Genomic DNA, 18,232 nt, shown 5'->3' with positions numbered 1-18,232 from the left:
AATCAGCTGCAGTGCAGCATCTTCTGCAACCAAGCTCACAGTCTGGTGAGAGGGCTGAGTGGTTGTCTGCAGGAAGATTACAGGGTTCTCTGCTGGCTCTGAGGAAAAATTCTGTTGTTTTCCCCCTGCTGGGAACCAGGAAGCAGCCTTGAGTGATGGTGGCCCAGGTGGGACCAGAGTGATCAGCCCAACAAACAAAAATATTGTTTTCTGGTTGAAGAACAAGTAGGCCTGGGGTTATTTTTATTTTTATTTTTTTAAAATTGATAAAGTATTTTATTTTTTCCCATTACATGTAAAGATAGTTCTCAACTTTTGTTCATACAAGCTTTCCAATTTCAGATTTTCTCCCTCCCTCCCCTCCCTCCCCCCTCCCCTAGACAGCAGGTAATGTGATATAGGTTATATATATATATACACATCATAACATTAAACATATTTCTGCTTTAGTCATGTTATAAGAGAAAAATCAGAGCAGTGATGAAAAATCTCAAAATAAAAAAAACATCAGCACCAAAAACAAAAGATTTAGTATGGTTCATTCAGCATCTATACTCCACAGTTCTTTTTTTTTCCTGGATTTGGAGATCCTCTTCTATCATGAGTTCCCTGGATCTCTTCTGTACCATTGCATTGGTGAGAAGAATATAGTCCATCACAGTAGATCAACACTCAATGTTGATGATACTGTGTACAGTGTTCTTCTGGTTCTGCTCATCTCACTCATCACCAGCCCACGAAAAACCCTCCAGGTTTCTCTGGACTCCTCCTGCTCATCGTTTCTTACAATAGTATTCCATTGTATTCATATACCACAACTTGTCCAGCCATTGTCCAATTGATGGGCCTCCCCTCAACGTCCAATTCCTTGCCACAACATAAAGAGCAGCTATAAATATTTTTGTACATGTGGGTCCCTTTTCCCTTTCCATGATTTCTTTGGGCAAAAGACCCAAAAATGGTATTGCTGGGTCAAAGGGTATGCACAGCTTTTTTATCACCCTTTGGGCATAATTCCAAATCACTCTCCAGAATGGTTGGATCAATTCACAGCTCTACCAACAATGCATTAGTGTTCCAATTTTTCCACAGCTTCTCCAACATTTATTATTTTCCTTTTTTGTCACTTTAGCCAATCTGATAGGTGTCAGGTGGTACCTCAGAGTTGTTTTAATTTGCATCTCTCTAATCATTAGAGATTTAGAGCATTTTTTCATATGGGAATAGATAGTTTTGGTTTCTTCATCAGAAAACTGCCTGTTCATATCCTTTGGCCATTTCTCAATTGGGGAATGACTTGGATTCTTATAAATTTGATTTAGTTCCCTATATATTTTAGAGATGAGGCCTTTATCAGAAGTACTGGCCACAAAAATTGTTTCCCAGCTTTCTGCCTCCCTGCTAATTTTGGATGCATTGTTTCTGTTTGTACAATTTTTTTTTAAATTTAATGTAATCAAAATCATCCATTTTGAATTTTACAATATACTCTATCTCTTGTTTGGTCACAAACTGTTTTCCTTTCCAAAGATCTGATAGGTAGACTCTTCCTTTCTTTCCTAATTTACCTATGGTATCACCTCTTATGTCTAAATCATGTACCCATTTTGACCTTATTTTAGTATAAGGTGTAAGATGTTGGTCTATGCCTAATTTCTGCCATACTATCTTCCAGTTTTCCCAGCAGTTTTTGTCAAATACTGAGTTCCTATCCCAGAAGCTGGAGTCTTTGGGTTTATCAAACACTACATTACTAGTGTCATTTACTACTGTGTTTCCTGTGCCTAGCATATTCCATTGATCCCCCACTCTATTTCTTAGCAAGTACCAGATAGTTTTGATGACTGCCACTTTATAGTAAAGTTCCAGGTTTGGTACCACTAACCCACCTTCCTGTGAATTTTTTTCATTATTTCCCTGGATATTCTTGATTTTTTGTTTTTCTAGATGAATTTTGTTATTATTTTCTCTAGCTCTATAAAATAATTTTTTGGTAGTCTGATTGGTATGGCACTGGATGAGCAAATTAATTGAGGTAGTATTGTCATTTTTACTATATTAGCTCTGCCTATCCATGAGCAATTGATATCTTTCCAATTATTTAGATCTGATTTGATTTGTGTGAAGAGTGTTTGGAAGTTGTGTTCATAGAGTTCCTGGGTTTGTCTTGGCAAGTAGACTCCCAAGTATTTTATATTATCTACTGTTACTTTAAATACAATTTCTCTTTCTACCTCTTGCTGTTGGACTTTGTTGGTCATGTATAGAAATGATGATGATTTATGTGGATTTATTTTATATCCTGCTACTTTGCTAAAGTTGTTAATTGTTTCAATTAATTTTTGAGTTGATTCTCTAGGATTCTTTAAGTATGCTTTTGTGCCCTAATACATGGTCAGTTTTTGAAAATGTGCCATGTACTGCTGAGAGAAAGGTATAATCCTTTCTATCCCCATTCAATTTTCTCCAGACATCTATCATGTCTAACTTTTCTAGTAATCTATTCACCTCTTTCACTTCTTTCTTATTTATTTTTTGGCTAGACTTATAGTTTTATTTCCTCCTTGCCTATTCTAATTCCTTTAAATCCTTTTTCTTCTCTGATTGCTAAAGCTAACATTTCTAGTACAATATTAAATAATAGGGGTGATAATGGACATCCCTGTTTCACCCCTGATCTTATTGGGAAGGCCTCTAATTTATCTCCATTGCATATAATACTTGCTGATGGCTTTAGGTAGATACTATTTATTATTTTAAGGAAAGCTCCACCCATTCTGCTCCAGCCTTTTACCTTTACTCTCTGTGTATCTCTCTGCTTCAAATGTGTTTCTTGTAAACAGCATATTGTAGGATTCTGGTTTTTAATCCACTCTGCAATTCACTTCTGTTTTATAGCAGAGTTTATCCCATTCACATTCACAGTTATTATTACTGACTGTCTATTCCCCTCCATTCTATTTATGTCCTTTGTACTTTTCCCCCCTTCTTTCACCCTATTGTTCCTCACTGATGTTTTACTTCTTACCCCAGCCTCCCCCAATCTGCCCTCCCTTTTCATCACCCCCCTCTCTTTTCTTTACCCTTTTCTCTCTTGCTTTTGTCCTCTCTTCTATCAGTACCCCCTTTCCCTTCCCCTTTTGCTTCCCTAAAGAATGAGCTAAGTTTCTTTATCACAATGAACATATATGTTATTCCCTCTTTGAATTAAATTTAATGAGAGTAGGATTGAGACAATGTCACCCCTCCTTTCTTTCCCTCTATTGTAATAGTTTTTTTTTCACCTCTTCATATGATATAATTCATCCCATTCCACCTCCCCTTTCCTCTCCTCCCCATAGACTCCCTTTTTAACCCCTTAATTTTTTTTAGTATCATCACATCAAAGACAATTTATATTTATACCCTCTGTGTAAACTCCTTCTCTCTGCACAAATACATTTACAGTTCTTAAGAGTTATGAGTATTATCTTCCCGTGTAGGGATATAAACAGTTTAAGCTAACTGAGTAACCTTTTTCCCCCCTCTGTTTACCTTTTTAAACTTCTCTTGTGTCATGTATGTTAAGATCGAATTTTCTATTCAGTTCTGGTCTTTTCACCAGGAAAGATTGAAAGTCCCCAATGCCATTAAATGTCCATCTTTTCTCCTGAAAGAGAATGCACATTTTTGCTGGGTAATAGATTCTTGGCTGCAATCCAAGCTGCTTTGCCTTCTGGAATATCATATTCCAAGCCTTGCGGTCCTTTAATGTTGAAGCTGCCAGGTCCTGAGCAATCCTGACTGTGCCTCCAAAAATCTTGTTTTCTAGTTGAAGAGCAAGTAGGCCTGTGGTTATTTTTAGACCAGAGCACAGGCCAGGCAAGTGCATAACATGCCTCTCCTTAAACTGTACAACCCGGGAGCTCCTGAAGCTTGGAACAGTGCAAAGTGGAAGCATTGTTCCACGTTAAGAAGGAGTCTCAAGTGAAGTACAAGATGGGCAAGATGAGCAGACAGAAAAAGATGAGGACCATAGAAAATTTTTAAATGACAAGGAAAATTGAGGTGTACTCTCAGAAGAGGATAGCAATGTCAGGGCTCCTACATCCAAAGCCTCTAAGAAAAAAATATGAATTGATCTTAGGCTATAGAGGTCCTCAAAAAGGACTTTGAAGATAAAGTAAGAGAGGTACCGGCAAAAATGGAAAGAGAAATGAGAGTGATGCAGGAATGTCATGAAAAAAAGTCAACAGCTTGAAAAGCCAGAGAGAAGAGCTCTCTGAAGAAAATAATTGCCTAAGAATTAGGATTGAACAAATGGAAGCTAGTGATTTTATGAGAAACTAAGACACAATAAAGCAAATCCAAATGCATAAAAAAGAGGACAATATGAAATATCTTCTTGGAAAAACAGCTGAACTGGAAAATAGATCCATGAGAGATAATTTGAAAATTATTGGACTACCTGAAAACCGTGATCAAAAAAGACCCTAGACATCATGTTCCAGGAGGAGTATGACTGACTGTTATATCTTCATTGAGAGGAGACAACTACCCATTTTCCCACAATGTCTTACCTCACCTAAAACAATAATTTCATTTGATTCATTTATTCTGACTATCTATCATCCATTATGTCACATCCCTTTCAAGGATTAATGCTTGTGAATATCATTTAAAAATCAGACCTTTGCTTGCCTATTGTTGTGGGGACTTTTGACCTGGATCTGGGGGCTAGCTAATATGCAGAATTGGAGGCTCATCAGGAATCTAGTAAAATAAAAAGGGATTTCTTAGGAGAGAGGAATATGCAACCAGGAGACAGAATTGCCATGGAAAACTGTCTCACTGGGTAAGAGAAGACCAGGTCTATTTGTATGTTTACCAAACAAAGAAAGGGGAGGGAATCACAAAATAATAGTGAGGGAAATGCAAAACTGGGAAGAGCCATGCACCTGGGAGAGGAAATTGTCCCAAGACCCCCATTTTGCCTTATGCCTTTCATCAGGAGGGAGAGGGCTCAGCGGGTTCTAATATAGGGATATACAAGGATCTATAAAACCCAAGGTGCACTGACCATAATTGATGTAGGGGATGAGGCAAGAAGTGGTTAAGACCACAGACATAAAAGCTTCCTCAGGAGACCATTCTGATGTAAAGAATGGTGTCTCTGCTCTAGATGACAGGGGTGTTGTATAATGACCACAAATAAACCTGTATCCTGGAGGAGCAAAGATGGATTGTTTGGTTGACCTAAACAATGAAGTACTGTTTATACCCCCACCCCAATCATCCCATTAAGAATTGTCACAGGAGACTAGGATACAAAGTCTGAGGCCTGACTGTGATAGGGTATTTAATATTGACCATGGGCTGGAGAATTGGGAGAGACACCTTATAGGCTAAAATTCCTCAGACTATCCCCAGGTTTTGGGATGTTGAAATCAGGATGCCAATAGGTCTGATTAGAAGGATATATGGTTATTAAAGGGTCATTATTCCAGCCCTCATTCAATCACCTGCCTTCAATTAGACTCATAGCCATGTGCCAGATCTGGTGGAACTGAGTGAGAGTAAAAGGACGACTAGTAAGGAAACAGGGATCATTATTTAAAGTATTCCACACTGGGGATGCTAGTACAGGGGTGGAAATAAACCTTGAACCTACAGACTTGGGATATGGCCTGGAGTCATTAAGGCTATGAGCTAGGTGCTGAGCGTTCTCTTCCATCTGTGGGTGTCTCTTACATACCCACTATTCCAAAGGGCTTGCTTTAGCTACTGCTTCTCCTAATGGAATCAGGACGTTATCACTCCAGGTAGCAGAGAATCCATAATTCCAAAGTTATGGGAGAGGACATAGGATGGGGAGGGGAGCGGCCTTGGGGGGATGGTTCAGTCCCTGAGGCATCAGGCAGTATAGGAACAATAGACATAAGGAGCAGAAGGGTCAAAAGTAAAAACAAGGATGGTCCAAAGAAGAGAAGTAACAATTATTCCAGGGTGTCTGTCAGCAGAGGAGAAACTTGAGACCCTCCACCAATTCATAGGAATATATGCCCTTCTTTTTTCTGCTGTTTGATTCTGAGGCGACAAAGGATTTAATGTGAGAAACATGAGTCCATGTGTTTTGCCCCCTAAGCTTTATAGCTGTGGGTGTTGATAGGATGACTCGATGGGGACCCTCCCATCAGGGACCCACTTGGTTGTGTCCCTATGTTTTCCAAGTTTTTAGAAACACTACATCCCCTGGCTGGGCTTGGTATTGGGGTTCCTGCCAATCTTCCTGTAAAGGTTTAGGAAGGGCTTGAGTGGCATAATCTCTGAGGGCTTGTTGAATGCGTCCAACTTGTTTAGAAAACTCAGTAAGGGGTTGTGTTTCTGGGTTTAGGAGAGAAAAGGTCTCTCATAAAGGAGTCCAAAGGGACTTAATCCTCGATTAGTTCAAGGAGCCATTCTAATTTGGATGAGTTCAATGGAGAGTAAAAGGACCAAATTGATCTTTGCTTCCTTGCAGGGTTTGGTAAGGGTCAATCATCTGAGTAATCTGAGAGATGAAAACAGGACCATTTTCACTCTGGAGTGATTTGGGAAGGCCAAACCTAGGAATTATTTCATTGAATAAGGGTTTTGTTACATAGTGCACTTTTTCTGTTCTGCTGGAAAGGGCTTCTACCCATCCAGTAAAGGTATCTACAGAGACTAAAAGGACCCTTCAAATTTTGCAGTGTGGTGGGTAAGTAAAATTTATCTGCCAATCTTCTCCTGATAGTTACTCTTGTCTTTAAATTGGCTTATGGAGAGGGGAGGGTTTGAGAACCCTGGTGGTATTAGTTTAGGTGCAGAGGGCATAGGAAATGCAGACATCCTGGATGGTCTTAGAGATGCCCTTGTGTGTGAAGAGAGATTTTACTAAGGTCATTAGAACTTCCTTTCCCAGTTTGTTGGGACTGTGAATGCCCATTGCAAATTTCCACACCATATTCTTGGGGAAAAGCAACAAACAGGAAGGAGAGTGCCACCATCTCATATCCTTGGGAACAAACCCTTGAGTTTTAGCCTGTTTCATCTTCTCATTGGTATAGGAAGGGGAAATACCTTGGGGTACAGTAGAGTACAAGGGTGGCAGGGTTAGGGCTGACAAATGAATAGACCTGGCAGCTGATTTAGCATCAAGGTCCGCCTGATGAGTTCCTTGTGATATGGAAGAGTTGACAGTTTGGTGCCCTTGACAGTACAAACAGAGACCTGACAGGGCAGGTTTACTGCCTCAAGCAGGCCCAGAATCTCCTCTCCATGCTTCAAGGGAAAATACTTTGGTGTCAATGTGACTCTTTCTTTCCACATGGAAAACATGAAATGCATCATTAGCTTTAACCTAAATAAATCCTCCTACTTACCATCCCCTCCCCCCCCCCATCAAAATGTGTTTGCAATGGGGAGGAATTTCAATTTCTTCTAAACCAAAAAGGAAGATACTCAGTGAGTTGAGCCCTATCATACGATGAAAGCATTAGCAGGCAGATGGCAAACCTGAGTATTAATCTACCTAGTTGTTTGCCATATCAAGGGGCCACACATGTAGACTGAAAACAGTAAGATCCTACATCCTTGTAAGGTGCTCATATCTTCCACTGACTACTTGCTTTGATTATAGGAATTGTAGTCAGATGGTACATGGTCAATGACTTGCTCATGACCCAACCTAACATTTAGTCTGCATTGTTAAGATTTTTTCCATCACTTTCTTCATCTTAGACGATGAACAGCACAATAAATCTACACCTCATTTGTAGCATTTGTGAGTCTCTGTGGTGTAAATATTCACAGTGAAATTTTTATAATTAGTTTACCTTAGTGGAAAATGTGGAGGAAAATACTTATAAATCGCTCCCAATGTGGGTTACTTTCTTCCCCTTACAGAGAGAGCGTTTAATTCTGGAAGAAATATTTGTGAACTTTTAAAAAGTATACATCAAGAGCATCATTCTGAGCTTACCATAAGGAATTGGAATATTCTACCCTGGATTGGACTTGCCTTATATTATAGTTGAACTTGAAGTTGACAGTGGGGAGACACCCTGATGTAAGGATACCAAACCTTCAGGATGGTGTAGATGACACTTCTGCTTAGATTTCATTTAGTTTACATAACCTTTTAGGATCTATTCAAGACTTAGAGCCTGCATGAAGCTCACAGCAATGGTGAAAGATAGGCTGGGCAGACATTATGATCCTCATTTTCCTAATAAGGATATTGAACCTCCTCACAAAACCAGTAAAGCTCACACATAAGAATAAAAATTAACCATTTTGAATTTGATTCCAGATATCTCCTTACTCTTATCACTGTATTTAGTCAACTTATCCATGGTTATGTTAACATCTTCCTTGATTGATGGGAATTTTTTTTTTACTTCATGTATCCCTTTAGCAGTCTATCGAAACACAGTTCTTCTCAGAATTATGTTTTTAGTGAATGAATGGAAATAAATAGAGATTACAAAGAGGTTATAATTGTATTATAATTCAGTCATCAAAAATTCTTAAATTCTCAGAACCCAGGTTAAGTACTATTTCCTATAGGAATATTTATCAAGTATATCATGATTATAGTTTTTAATCCCTTGCCCAAGTCACTCCAATATTTTACATATATTTTTCCAAAAAAATGTTAAGTTCGTTAAATACCTCACACATTTTTTTAGATATCAAATGACAAAAATGAAACATTCTTTCCATCAAGCTATATAGATACTCTCTATCTAAAGATGAAAATTATGATGTATATACTAAGCCACAATTATGTCCAATAATTTTAGCCATGTTGTCTATTTAAATTGGGCATCCCTTAAAGTCAGCATTTCTTGAAATCTGTCAAGATAAAAAGAGAGAAAAAAAGTGAAATGGACTTAACAGGAGAATAAAAATTATTTTCCAGATCTCAGGATATTATTGGAATCCAACTGGGAGGAGTATTTGCTCCTTAGGCTATTTTTTAGCAGTTTTTTTTAACTTTTAAGGAAACTTTCCTTTAATAAAAGTCCAAAATAGAACTAAGGTCAGAGAAAGCAGGCTTATTCATTTTTCACTGATCTGAGGCCTCTGATTCATACATCTGTAGAAAAGGGGGTTAAACTCTGTGCACTACAAAGTTTCTTGAAGCTCTGTAATTCAATCTATCTAAGTTTCTGGAGGTAAAAGTTGATCAGACAGGAAGGAGTTTTTCAGTCTATCAGCTGACACAATAAATCTTGGGTATATGGGTGTCAATGCTGATAAGTAGAAAAGGGTTGACTGCTGGGTAACATAGGGAAAGAAGGGCAGAGGCATGTATAGCCCAGGCACTTCCTTCTTTAAAATAAAATGTGTAAAGAATAAAAATGGAACTTGGTGTATTAAAGAAAACAAAGGTACCTACTAAAAGCAGAATGGCTTTGGTAGCTCTGATTTCATGGGGAGTTTTTTGGTGGAGGTTGGTGCTATGAATGTGCTTGAATAAGTGGTTGTGTCTGTACAGGATAAAGACCATGTAGCTACTGGAACAGGCCATGAGACATACAAGAATTGTATTATGGAAAAATGATGTAATTGTAATTATTAAATGATCTGTGTTATACAGTTCCAGAAATCTATATCCCATGTTGCATCCATGTTTACTCTCTGTGCTATTCTTTGGACCAGTGAGGAATACAAACCCAACTATGTTTACTAGAATATAGAAGATCCAGATAAGAAGAATGCAGGGAGTGATGCATTTTGGAGCTCTAGTTTTGAGCTCTGCCCAGATTGAACTATTGGGACTGAGAATAATTGCTTGGAAAGCACTCAGGAGGCAGGTGACACCCAGGGAAAGACTACGGGGCAATGACTCTAGGTAAGTTATGATGCGAATTCCAAGGCCATCCAGGAAACATTTGACCCCCCATACTCGTGCTATGGTAGGAATTCCTCTGAAGAGAAGCAATATGATGTTAGAAAAAGCCAAATGGATGATAATTAGGTTAATGGGTTTACTTCTATTACCAGTAAGGAGGTTAAAGTTAGATGCAAATAGGAGACAGTTCCCTAGGATTCCCATTCCTGTAAGTTTCAGGTATAGTATTCCTAGAATTTCATTGTTAGAAAGCATTCCTTAGATGTCTTCAGAAGAGGAGAAGCTGTCATCTATTGTGACCTGTGGACAAACATGAGGAATTCTGTCAAGCCAGTCACTAAAGAATGATTAAGTTCTTGCCATTTGCCAGGTCCTATGCCATGTTCTGCTGATTCATTGAAAGGCAAAAGACTATTTTCGCTCTTCAATAGCTCACAGTCCAATACTAGAAGCTGAATCTCTCAGGTCTGGGGATATTCAACATACTCCTGGGGAAGAGGAGGACAACAAGGAGGTGCTCCAATATTAAGGACGCTTTTGGGTCAAAGTTAAAATGGAGCTCACCTGGAGATGTGTCTGGTGAAGAAAAGCAAAGTTTGATCTTACAAAGCTCAAGATTGCATTAGAACCTGGAATGTAAAATCTATGAACCAAGTCAATCTGGATGTGATCAAACGTGAGATGGAAACATTAAACATCAATATCTTGTGTGTCAGTGAACTCAAATGGAGAGAAATGGGTGAATTTGGTTCCAGTGACTATTAGGCATACTACTATGGTCAATAATGCCTTAGAAGAAATGACATGTCCTAGATAGTAAAGAAATCTCATTTTAAATATTTTATTTTTTCCAATTACATGCAAATACTATTATAACACTTATTCTTTCGAGTTCCATATCTTCTCCTTCTCTCCTTCCCCCCCCATTGAGAAGATAAGCCAATTAATATGGGTTATACATATGCAATCATACAAAACATTTCCATATTGATGATGCTGTGAAAGAAAAGAGACCCCCAAAAAGAAAAAGAAAGTTTTAAAAGAGTGTGCTTTTATCTGCATTCAGACAGATAAAGGCAATGAAGAGAGAAGCAGGATATCTGGACTCCCCTGGGTTTCTCTCCTTCCAGCAGGAAATTCCAGATCCTGATTTTGCCCTAGCACCCCAATAAGCCTGAGGCTAATCTTTCTCTGGCAGAGGCTAAATGAGAACAGAGCAATGTTGCTCCTCTATTTTATTCATTCTGTGGGGATTTAAGATTTCTCTGGTCACTCCCTCTGCAAAAGGCCAGAAAATGCTACCTGTAGTTGTGCTAGTTTATGCTAATATTATATAATAGATATTAAGTCTAAATATTCTGTTTACCCCGGATGGTGTGAGCATTATTTTGAGCGGAGTATATGAATAAAACATAAATCACCTGTTAGCAGATTTATTCAACATTTGAAATTTTGGTTTCATTCACTTTGTGGCTCTTAATATCTTCATGTTCTTATATAGATATCAATAATATGCTTCAGAAGCCTTATTTTAGGAGTATGTAGCTGTCACATTAAAATCTTTTATTTCAATGTGTATTTTATGAATTTTTCATTTCTTGAATCTTTTGTTGTTTCTGTTTAGGTCTAACACTCACTGTGTTGTTTTGTTATATCAACACACGTTTTATGTGGATCAAATTTTCTAAGAACTATTTCATCCACAGTGTTTGAATCCCAATATAGCTGAAATTAAAAAAAAAAAAACAACTTTCCCCTCCCTTCTAGAATTTTTCAAAAATAAAGTTTGTCTTCACTTTTTCTATTACAGCTCAAAATTCCTTGCTTTACTATCATCTGAAGTAATATTCTGTGAAATTCTCAACTGTCATATGGAGTAACACTAAACCCTAAGGTGTGTTTTGAAAATATTTGTTTTGTTATTTTAAAAATTATAACTATAATTAAAATTATGCTGTGTCAGTACTTTGCTTGTGGTGAATCAATGAAAACATAATGGATATGGCCTTTTTTAATCAACACAAAAATGAAATAAAAAAAAACATGCTGTCTTTCAGTTGGGCTCATACTGAGGAATAATCTCCCCTTTCCAATATCTCATCATAGTGTAAGTGACAAGAATTCAGCATGGAGGCTCCTGGGCCTGCTGTTAGCCCAAAATTTCTCAGCATCAGACCCTTTGTGAATTTCCTTGACCCTGACACACTTTCCTGACGATGCTGAGGGAGAGCCCTGATCAGATAGGATGGAGGGACTATGCCTCTCAAACATGCACACTGTCATCTCTCCATACCATGGAAAAATCCCTATAATTTTCATTTTCCTGTTCAGATCCTTTTCCCTGAATCAAAAAATCAATCAATTAACACCTATTTATTAAGCACATTCAATGTATTAAACACTATCCTAGGACATTGGCAAATAAACACTAAAGTAAGGAGATATTCCAATCCTCTCAAGGTTGGAATGTGAGGCTAAGACAAAGAGACACTTACCCAACTGGTTTCTCCTGACTTGGTGGTGGGTAAAACACAACAGTGATCAGGAAGCAAGAGTGCATGTATGTGTGTATGCCTAGGCGTGCACAGCAGTGTGATGGAGAAAGAGGCCTATAGATACAGTTATATAGGCACTTATCTCTGAGATCATTTCCCCAAGAGCTAATTATCATGTCATCTGCAGAGATGTCATAATGTTTGTCTGGGGAATCCAGGATCTATGAAAAGAAAACTTAAATATATTTTTTCAAAGGTTAATCCCTAAGTGTCACCAATATGTACTGATGAATTATAATCTTTTAAAAAATGACACTAATTAATGAAAGGTAAGATTAAAACCAAGAGGGATTTGTTTTTGAAGACCCAGAGAGAAGGGACCATCAAGGGGATGGGAGTGATCAATAGTGTCAAAGATTGTAGAGAAGCCAAGAAGAATGAGCATTGTGAAAAGCCCATTGGATTTATCACTTAAGATATCATTGTTAACTTTAGAAAGAAACATTTTTAGTGGACATATAATTCCAGAATCCAGATAGTAATTGGTTAAAAAGAGAATTAGAGGAGTGGAAGTGGAAGAATCCATTTTTTACTGTGCAAGCTAAATTATTCCTTGTTGTATTATCATCCTAAATAATATTATATGAAATCCTTAAGTGTCATGTTGAGTGATATTAAGCCTTATTATCCTCCCCTAAAGGCTGTCATTTAGGAAATATTTGTGAACTATTTTAAAACATAAATATTAAAATGATGCAATTTCATTGTCTTGCTGGAATGTATCAATAGGAAACAAATGGATATTGTAGTTATTATAAACTCAAAAGTAAAATGGAAAAATGGTTTAATTTTTTTCACTTATATATAAAACCAATTTTAACATTCATTTTAAAATATTTAGAGTTTCAAATTCTGTCTCTGTGTTTCCTCTGCACTCATTGAGAAATAAGCAAATTTATATAGGTTATACATATGTAGTCACAGAAAACATATATCCTTAATGTTCATATTGTAAAAAAAGACACAAAGAATCCCATGAGAATATAAAGAATATGAATATAGTATGCTTTGATCTCATTCAGACTCCATCAGTTCTTTCTCTGGCGGTGGGTAGCATTTCTCCTCATAAGTTCTTCAGAACTGTTTTGGATATTTCCTTTGATGAGACTTGTTAAGTCATTCACACTTCCTGATCATTCAATATTGCTGCTACTGTGTACAGTGTTCTCCAGTTTTCTTCACTTTATATTAATTCATGTCTTCTCAGGTTTTCTGAAAACATCTCATTCATCATCTCTTATAGTGAAATAGTTCATTGAAACCATATTACCCAAGTGATGGCATCCTCTCAAATTCCAATTATTTGCCAGTGTGAGTGAGATTTTCTCCACCCCTTATATTTAAGCGATTTAACTGTGGTAATAATCAGTATAATATGAGACAAATGGGGATTAAATATGTATCATTATACAGTATTTTCTTAAGTTTCTCTTTATACATGATATTAAAGATCCCGTTACATGTGTGGATAGTTTTCAACATTTGTTTTCACAGGATTTTTAATTCCAAATTTTTCTCCCACCCTCCCTTCCCTCCCTCATCCCCAAGATGGAAAGCAATCTGATATGGTTTATATATGTACTATCACATTAAACATATTCCTGCATTATTCATATTGTGAAAGATGAATCAGAACATCAGGGAAAAACCTCAAAAAAGAAGGAAAAAAAACAGCCCCAAAGTATAAACAGTATGGCTCAATCTGCATTCAATACCCACAGTTCTTTTTTCTGGATGTTGAGAACATGTCCTATCATGAGTTCTTTGAAATTGTTTTGGATCATTGCACTGCTGAGAAGAGGGAGGTCTATTGCCATTGTTCATCACACAATGTTTCTGTTACAGTGTACAATGTTTTTGTGGTTCTGCTCCTCTCAGTGTCAGTTCATGTAAGTCCTTCCAGGTTTCTCTGAAATCCTCCTGCTCATCATTTCTTATAGCAAAATAGTTTTCCATTACATTCAGATACTATGGTCATCCGTGACTGGTGGAGGCCTACTACTACTACTACATTCATATACCACAAATTGTTTAGCCATTCCCCAATTGATGGGCATTACCTTGATTTCCAATTCCTTGCCACCACAAAGAGAGCTGCTATAAATATTTTTGTACATATGGGTCCTTTTGCCTCTTCTATTATCTCTTTGGGATACAGACCTAGCAGTGGGACCACTGGGTCAAAGCACATGAACAGTCACATAGCCCATTGGGCATAGTTCCAAATTGCTCTCTAAAATGATTAGATCAGTTCACAGCTCCACCAACAATGCATTAGTGTTCCAATTTGTCCACAGCTTATCCAACATTTATTATTTTCCTTTTTTGTCATATTAGCCAATCTGATAGCTGTGAGGTGCTACCTCAGAGTTGTTTTTATTTGAATTTCTCTAATTAATAATGATTTAGAGCATTTCTTCATGTGGCAATAGCTTTGATTTCTTCATCAGAAAACTGCCTGTTCATAGCCTTTGACCATTTCTCAATTTGGGAATGACTTTCATTCTTATAAATGTGATTTAGTTCCCTATATATTTTAGAAATGAGGCCTTTATCAGAAATACTGACTGCAAAAATTGTTTTCCAGCTTTCTGCTTCCCTTCTGATTTTGGTTGCATTGCTTATGTTTGTATAAAATCTTTTTAATTTAATGCAATCAAACTCATCCATATTGCATTTCATTATATTCTCTATCTCTTGTTTGGACATAAATTGTTTTCTTCTCCATCGATCTGAGAGACAAACTATTCCTTTCTCTCCTAATTTATCTGTGGTTTCATCCTTTATATCTACATCTTGTACCCATTTTGACCTTATTTTTGTATATAGTGTAAGATGTTGGTCTATTCCTAGTTTATGCCATTCTATCTTCCAGTTTCCCCAACAGTTTTTGTCAAATGCTGAGTTCCTATCCCTGAAGCTGGAGTCTTTGGGTTTGTCAAACAGGAGATTACTATAGTAATTTACTACTGCGAGAAAATGATGGGACTTGGCAGATACTCAAAGTCTCACCTGAAGATTAATCTAAACTGATTAAATTAAGTGAGAGTGATTGACTTTGCTGATTAGCCTACTTAAAGTTAATGAGATTGTAACCACACCTGGCTGGCCCTTAAGAGGGTATTGTTCTCAGAAGCTAAGGACTTTGAATTCAACTTGAGACCACCTTCAAGTCCAGTGAACCAATAGATTTGGATGATGCTAACCAATCAGCTTGAAGCAGTGTGTAAGGACCGCCTCTGCTCCGGACCTATAAAAAGCTTCCACACTCATTTTGCTGAGCAGTTTGTGGTTGAAGCAGGCTCTTGGTGGAGGACTTGAGGAAGAACCAAATCAGGCTGGAATTCTAGGCTAGACAGGCCTTTTCTTAACTTTCTAAAGTCCACATGTTCTCTTTTTACTAATACCTGGTATGTTTTAATAAATGTTTAATGTCCAAAGACTGATGCTAAAACTTCTAATTTAAGGTGACCACACATTAAATTTTAAATGTCACACTATTATGTCTCCTGTGCCTAACCTATTCCATTGATCTACCACTCTATTTCTTAACCAGTACCAAATAGCTTTGATGACCGCCGCTGTATAATATAGCTTCAGATTTGGTATGGCTAGCCTACATTCCTGTGCATTTTTTTCATTATTTCTCTTGATATTCTTGACTTTTTGTTCTTCCAGATGAATTTTATTATTATTTTTTCTCACTCTATAAAATAATTTTTAGGTAGTCTGATTGGTATGGCATTGAATGAGAAAATGAATTTTGGTAAAATTGTCATTTTTATTATATTAGTTTGGCCTGTCCATGAGCAATTTATGTTTTTTCTAATTATATAAATCTGATTTTATTTGTGTGAAAAGTGTTTTGTAATTGTGTTTATGGAGTTCCTGGATTTGTCTTGGCAGGTAGACTCCCAAGTATTTTATATTCTCTACCATTACTTTAAACGACATTTCTCTATATCTTGCTGCTGAGCTTTGTTGGTCATGTATAGAAATGCTGATGATTTATGTGGGTTTATTTTATATCCAGCAACTTTGCTAAAGTTGTTAATTGCTTCAAGTAGTTTTTTAGTTGATTCTTTAGGATTCCCTAATGTAAAGAATTAATTGTTATTTGAGGTTTTTATGACCCCATGTTTTGGCTAGAATTAAAAAAAAAAAAACTCAGCATGCTCACTGGCCTGGGCTCTGCAAACCGCAAGGTGCTACACCCACTGGGTTTAGTCATTGCCATGGCGCTGGCACCTCAAGTCATCACCACTCACAGATGCCTACATGGGCCTGGCAAAATTATAATGATTGGAAGCCTAGTGAGGGCAGTCACATGACTGTCAGAGTGGCCAGCCAATTGGCTGGGGGTTGTGTGTGTGGTCAGCCTGGGGTCTTCTGGGAAGAAGGGGGGTTTTCCACCATTCTAGCATGAATCTGTAAAGCGACAGGACGTTGCTGTGTGTTCTCAGCTGATTCCTGGGCAGTGGTGGTGTTCAGGTTGTATAATTTCCCTTTCCCCATTTTATTCCTTCCCCTTGATCCTAGTGATCCTATTTGTGTTTTTTTAAGTTCATTCTTGTTAAATAAATCCTGCTCTGTTTTGAGGGAGGATGCCGGTCTCCTTCCTTGCCCCAATATTGCGGCAAGCCACCTAGCTAACACTTCCCAATTAAAAATTGGTCCTTACACTAAGTATACTATCATATCATCTACAAAGAGTGATAGTTTTGTTTCCTCCTTGCCTAATCAAATTCCTTTAATTCCTTTTTCTTCTCTTATTGTTAAAGCTAACATTTCTAGTACAATATTAAATAATAGAGAAGATAATGGACATCCCTCATTCATCACTGATCTTTATTTTTTTTTTTTTTTAGTGAGGCAATTGGGGTTAAGTGACTTGCCCAGGGTCACACAGCTAGTAAGTGTTAAGTGTCTGAGGCTGGATTTGAACTCAGGTACTCCTGAATCCAGGGCCAGTGCTCTATCCACTGCGCCACTTAGCTGCCCCATTCACCACTGATCTTATTGGGAATGCCTCTAACTTATTCCCTTACATACAATGTTTACTGAATGTTTTAGTCTTTCCTCTTGCTCTTAAAACATTGTGGTTTTCATTAATGCAGATTATCCAACTTGATCACCCAAGGCCCACCTCTAATTCACATTTACATGTCCTGCTCTAGGAACTGACATGACTTAAAAAGACCCCAGATTTTTAAGAAATTCATTTTAAATTAAATTTAGTCAAAACCAAACTGTTTGCAAATTTTCTCCAATGATATCCTTGCCAGGCTTCTCAGTTATCATGTGGGCCAGTCCATGTCTTCATGTGCCAGCTTGTTCTCCTACCACTTGTCTTGAAACCCTAAAAAAACATAAAGAAACCTTGGGTATTCCAAATGCCACCTTCACCCTGGCAGGAAGAATTAGAGGGTTTATGAAGTGTTACTGAAGACTAGTCTTTGTGTTAGCAGAGGAGTCAGGGCTAAAACTCCAGAATATTTCCTAATTCTGTGGGGGAGGTCATGGTATTGCATCCAAAGTGATGTAACTGAAAAGGGAATGAACATTTGATCTTAGCTGAATTACCCAAGTTCACATGAACAGTAAGTAGCAGAACCTTGATTTTGAACCTTGGTTCTCTCACTTCCCTGTAAGTGGACTTTTCACTCTGACACCAGGCTGTAAGGATGACCATTGATTGATTGCAGATGAGGACAGATAGATTTCTCTTTCCTGCCTATATCAAAAAAATAAGAGAGAACTTAGTTATTATCCTGTATAAGAATGAAAGAACTGAGTAAATCAGTATGAAAGTTATCAA

The 18,232-nt window shown here is 37.4% G+C and overlaps 1 protein-coding gene across 1 annotated transcript; it reads right to left on the bottom strand.

Annotated features, from left to right (window-relative positions):
- Window positions 1-9,217: 9,217 nt before the first annotated feature.
- On the bottom strand, window positions 9,218-10,114 carry LOC122731947 (vomeronasal type-1 receptor 1-like). The gene has a single exon (XM_043972187.1). The coding sequence runs from the start codon at window positions 10,112-10,114 to the stop codon at window positions 9,218-9,220; it is 897 nt and encodes a 298-aa protein (XP_043828122.1).
- Between the last annotated feature and the right edge of the window lie 8,118 nt (window positions 10,115-18,232).

This window comes from Dromiciops gliroides, chromosome 6 (assembly GCF_019393635.1).
Source record: "Dromiciops gliroides isolate mDroGli1 chromosome 6, mDroGli1.pri, whole genome shotgun sequence".
In the NCBI taxonomy this organism is placed as follows: Eukaryota; Metazoa; Chordata; class Mammalia; order Microbiotheria; family Microbiotheriidae; genus Dromiciops; species Dromiciops gliroides.
Note: the sequence above shows the minus strand (reverse complement) of the source record. Positions and strands in the feature narration are given on the sequence as shown.

Excerpts from the sequence above, each read along its gene's own strand:
- LOC122731947 (XM_043972187.1), bottom strand. The coding sequence starts at position 10,114 with ATGCTTTCTAACAATGAAATTCTAGGAATACTATACCTGAAACTTACA.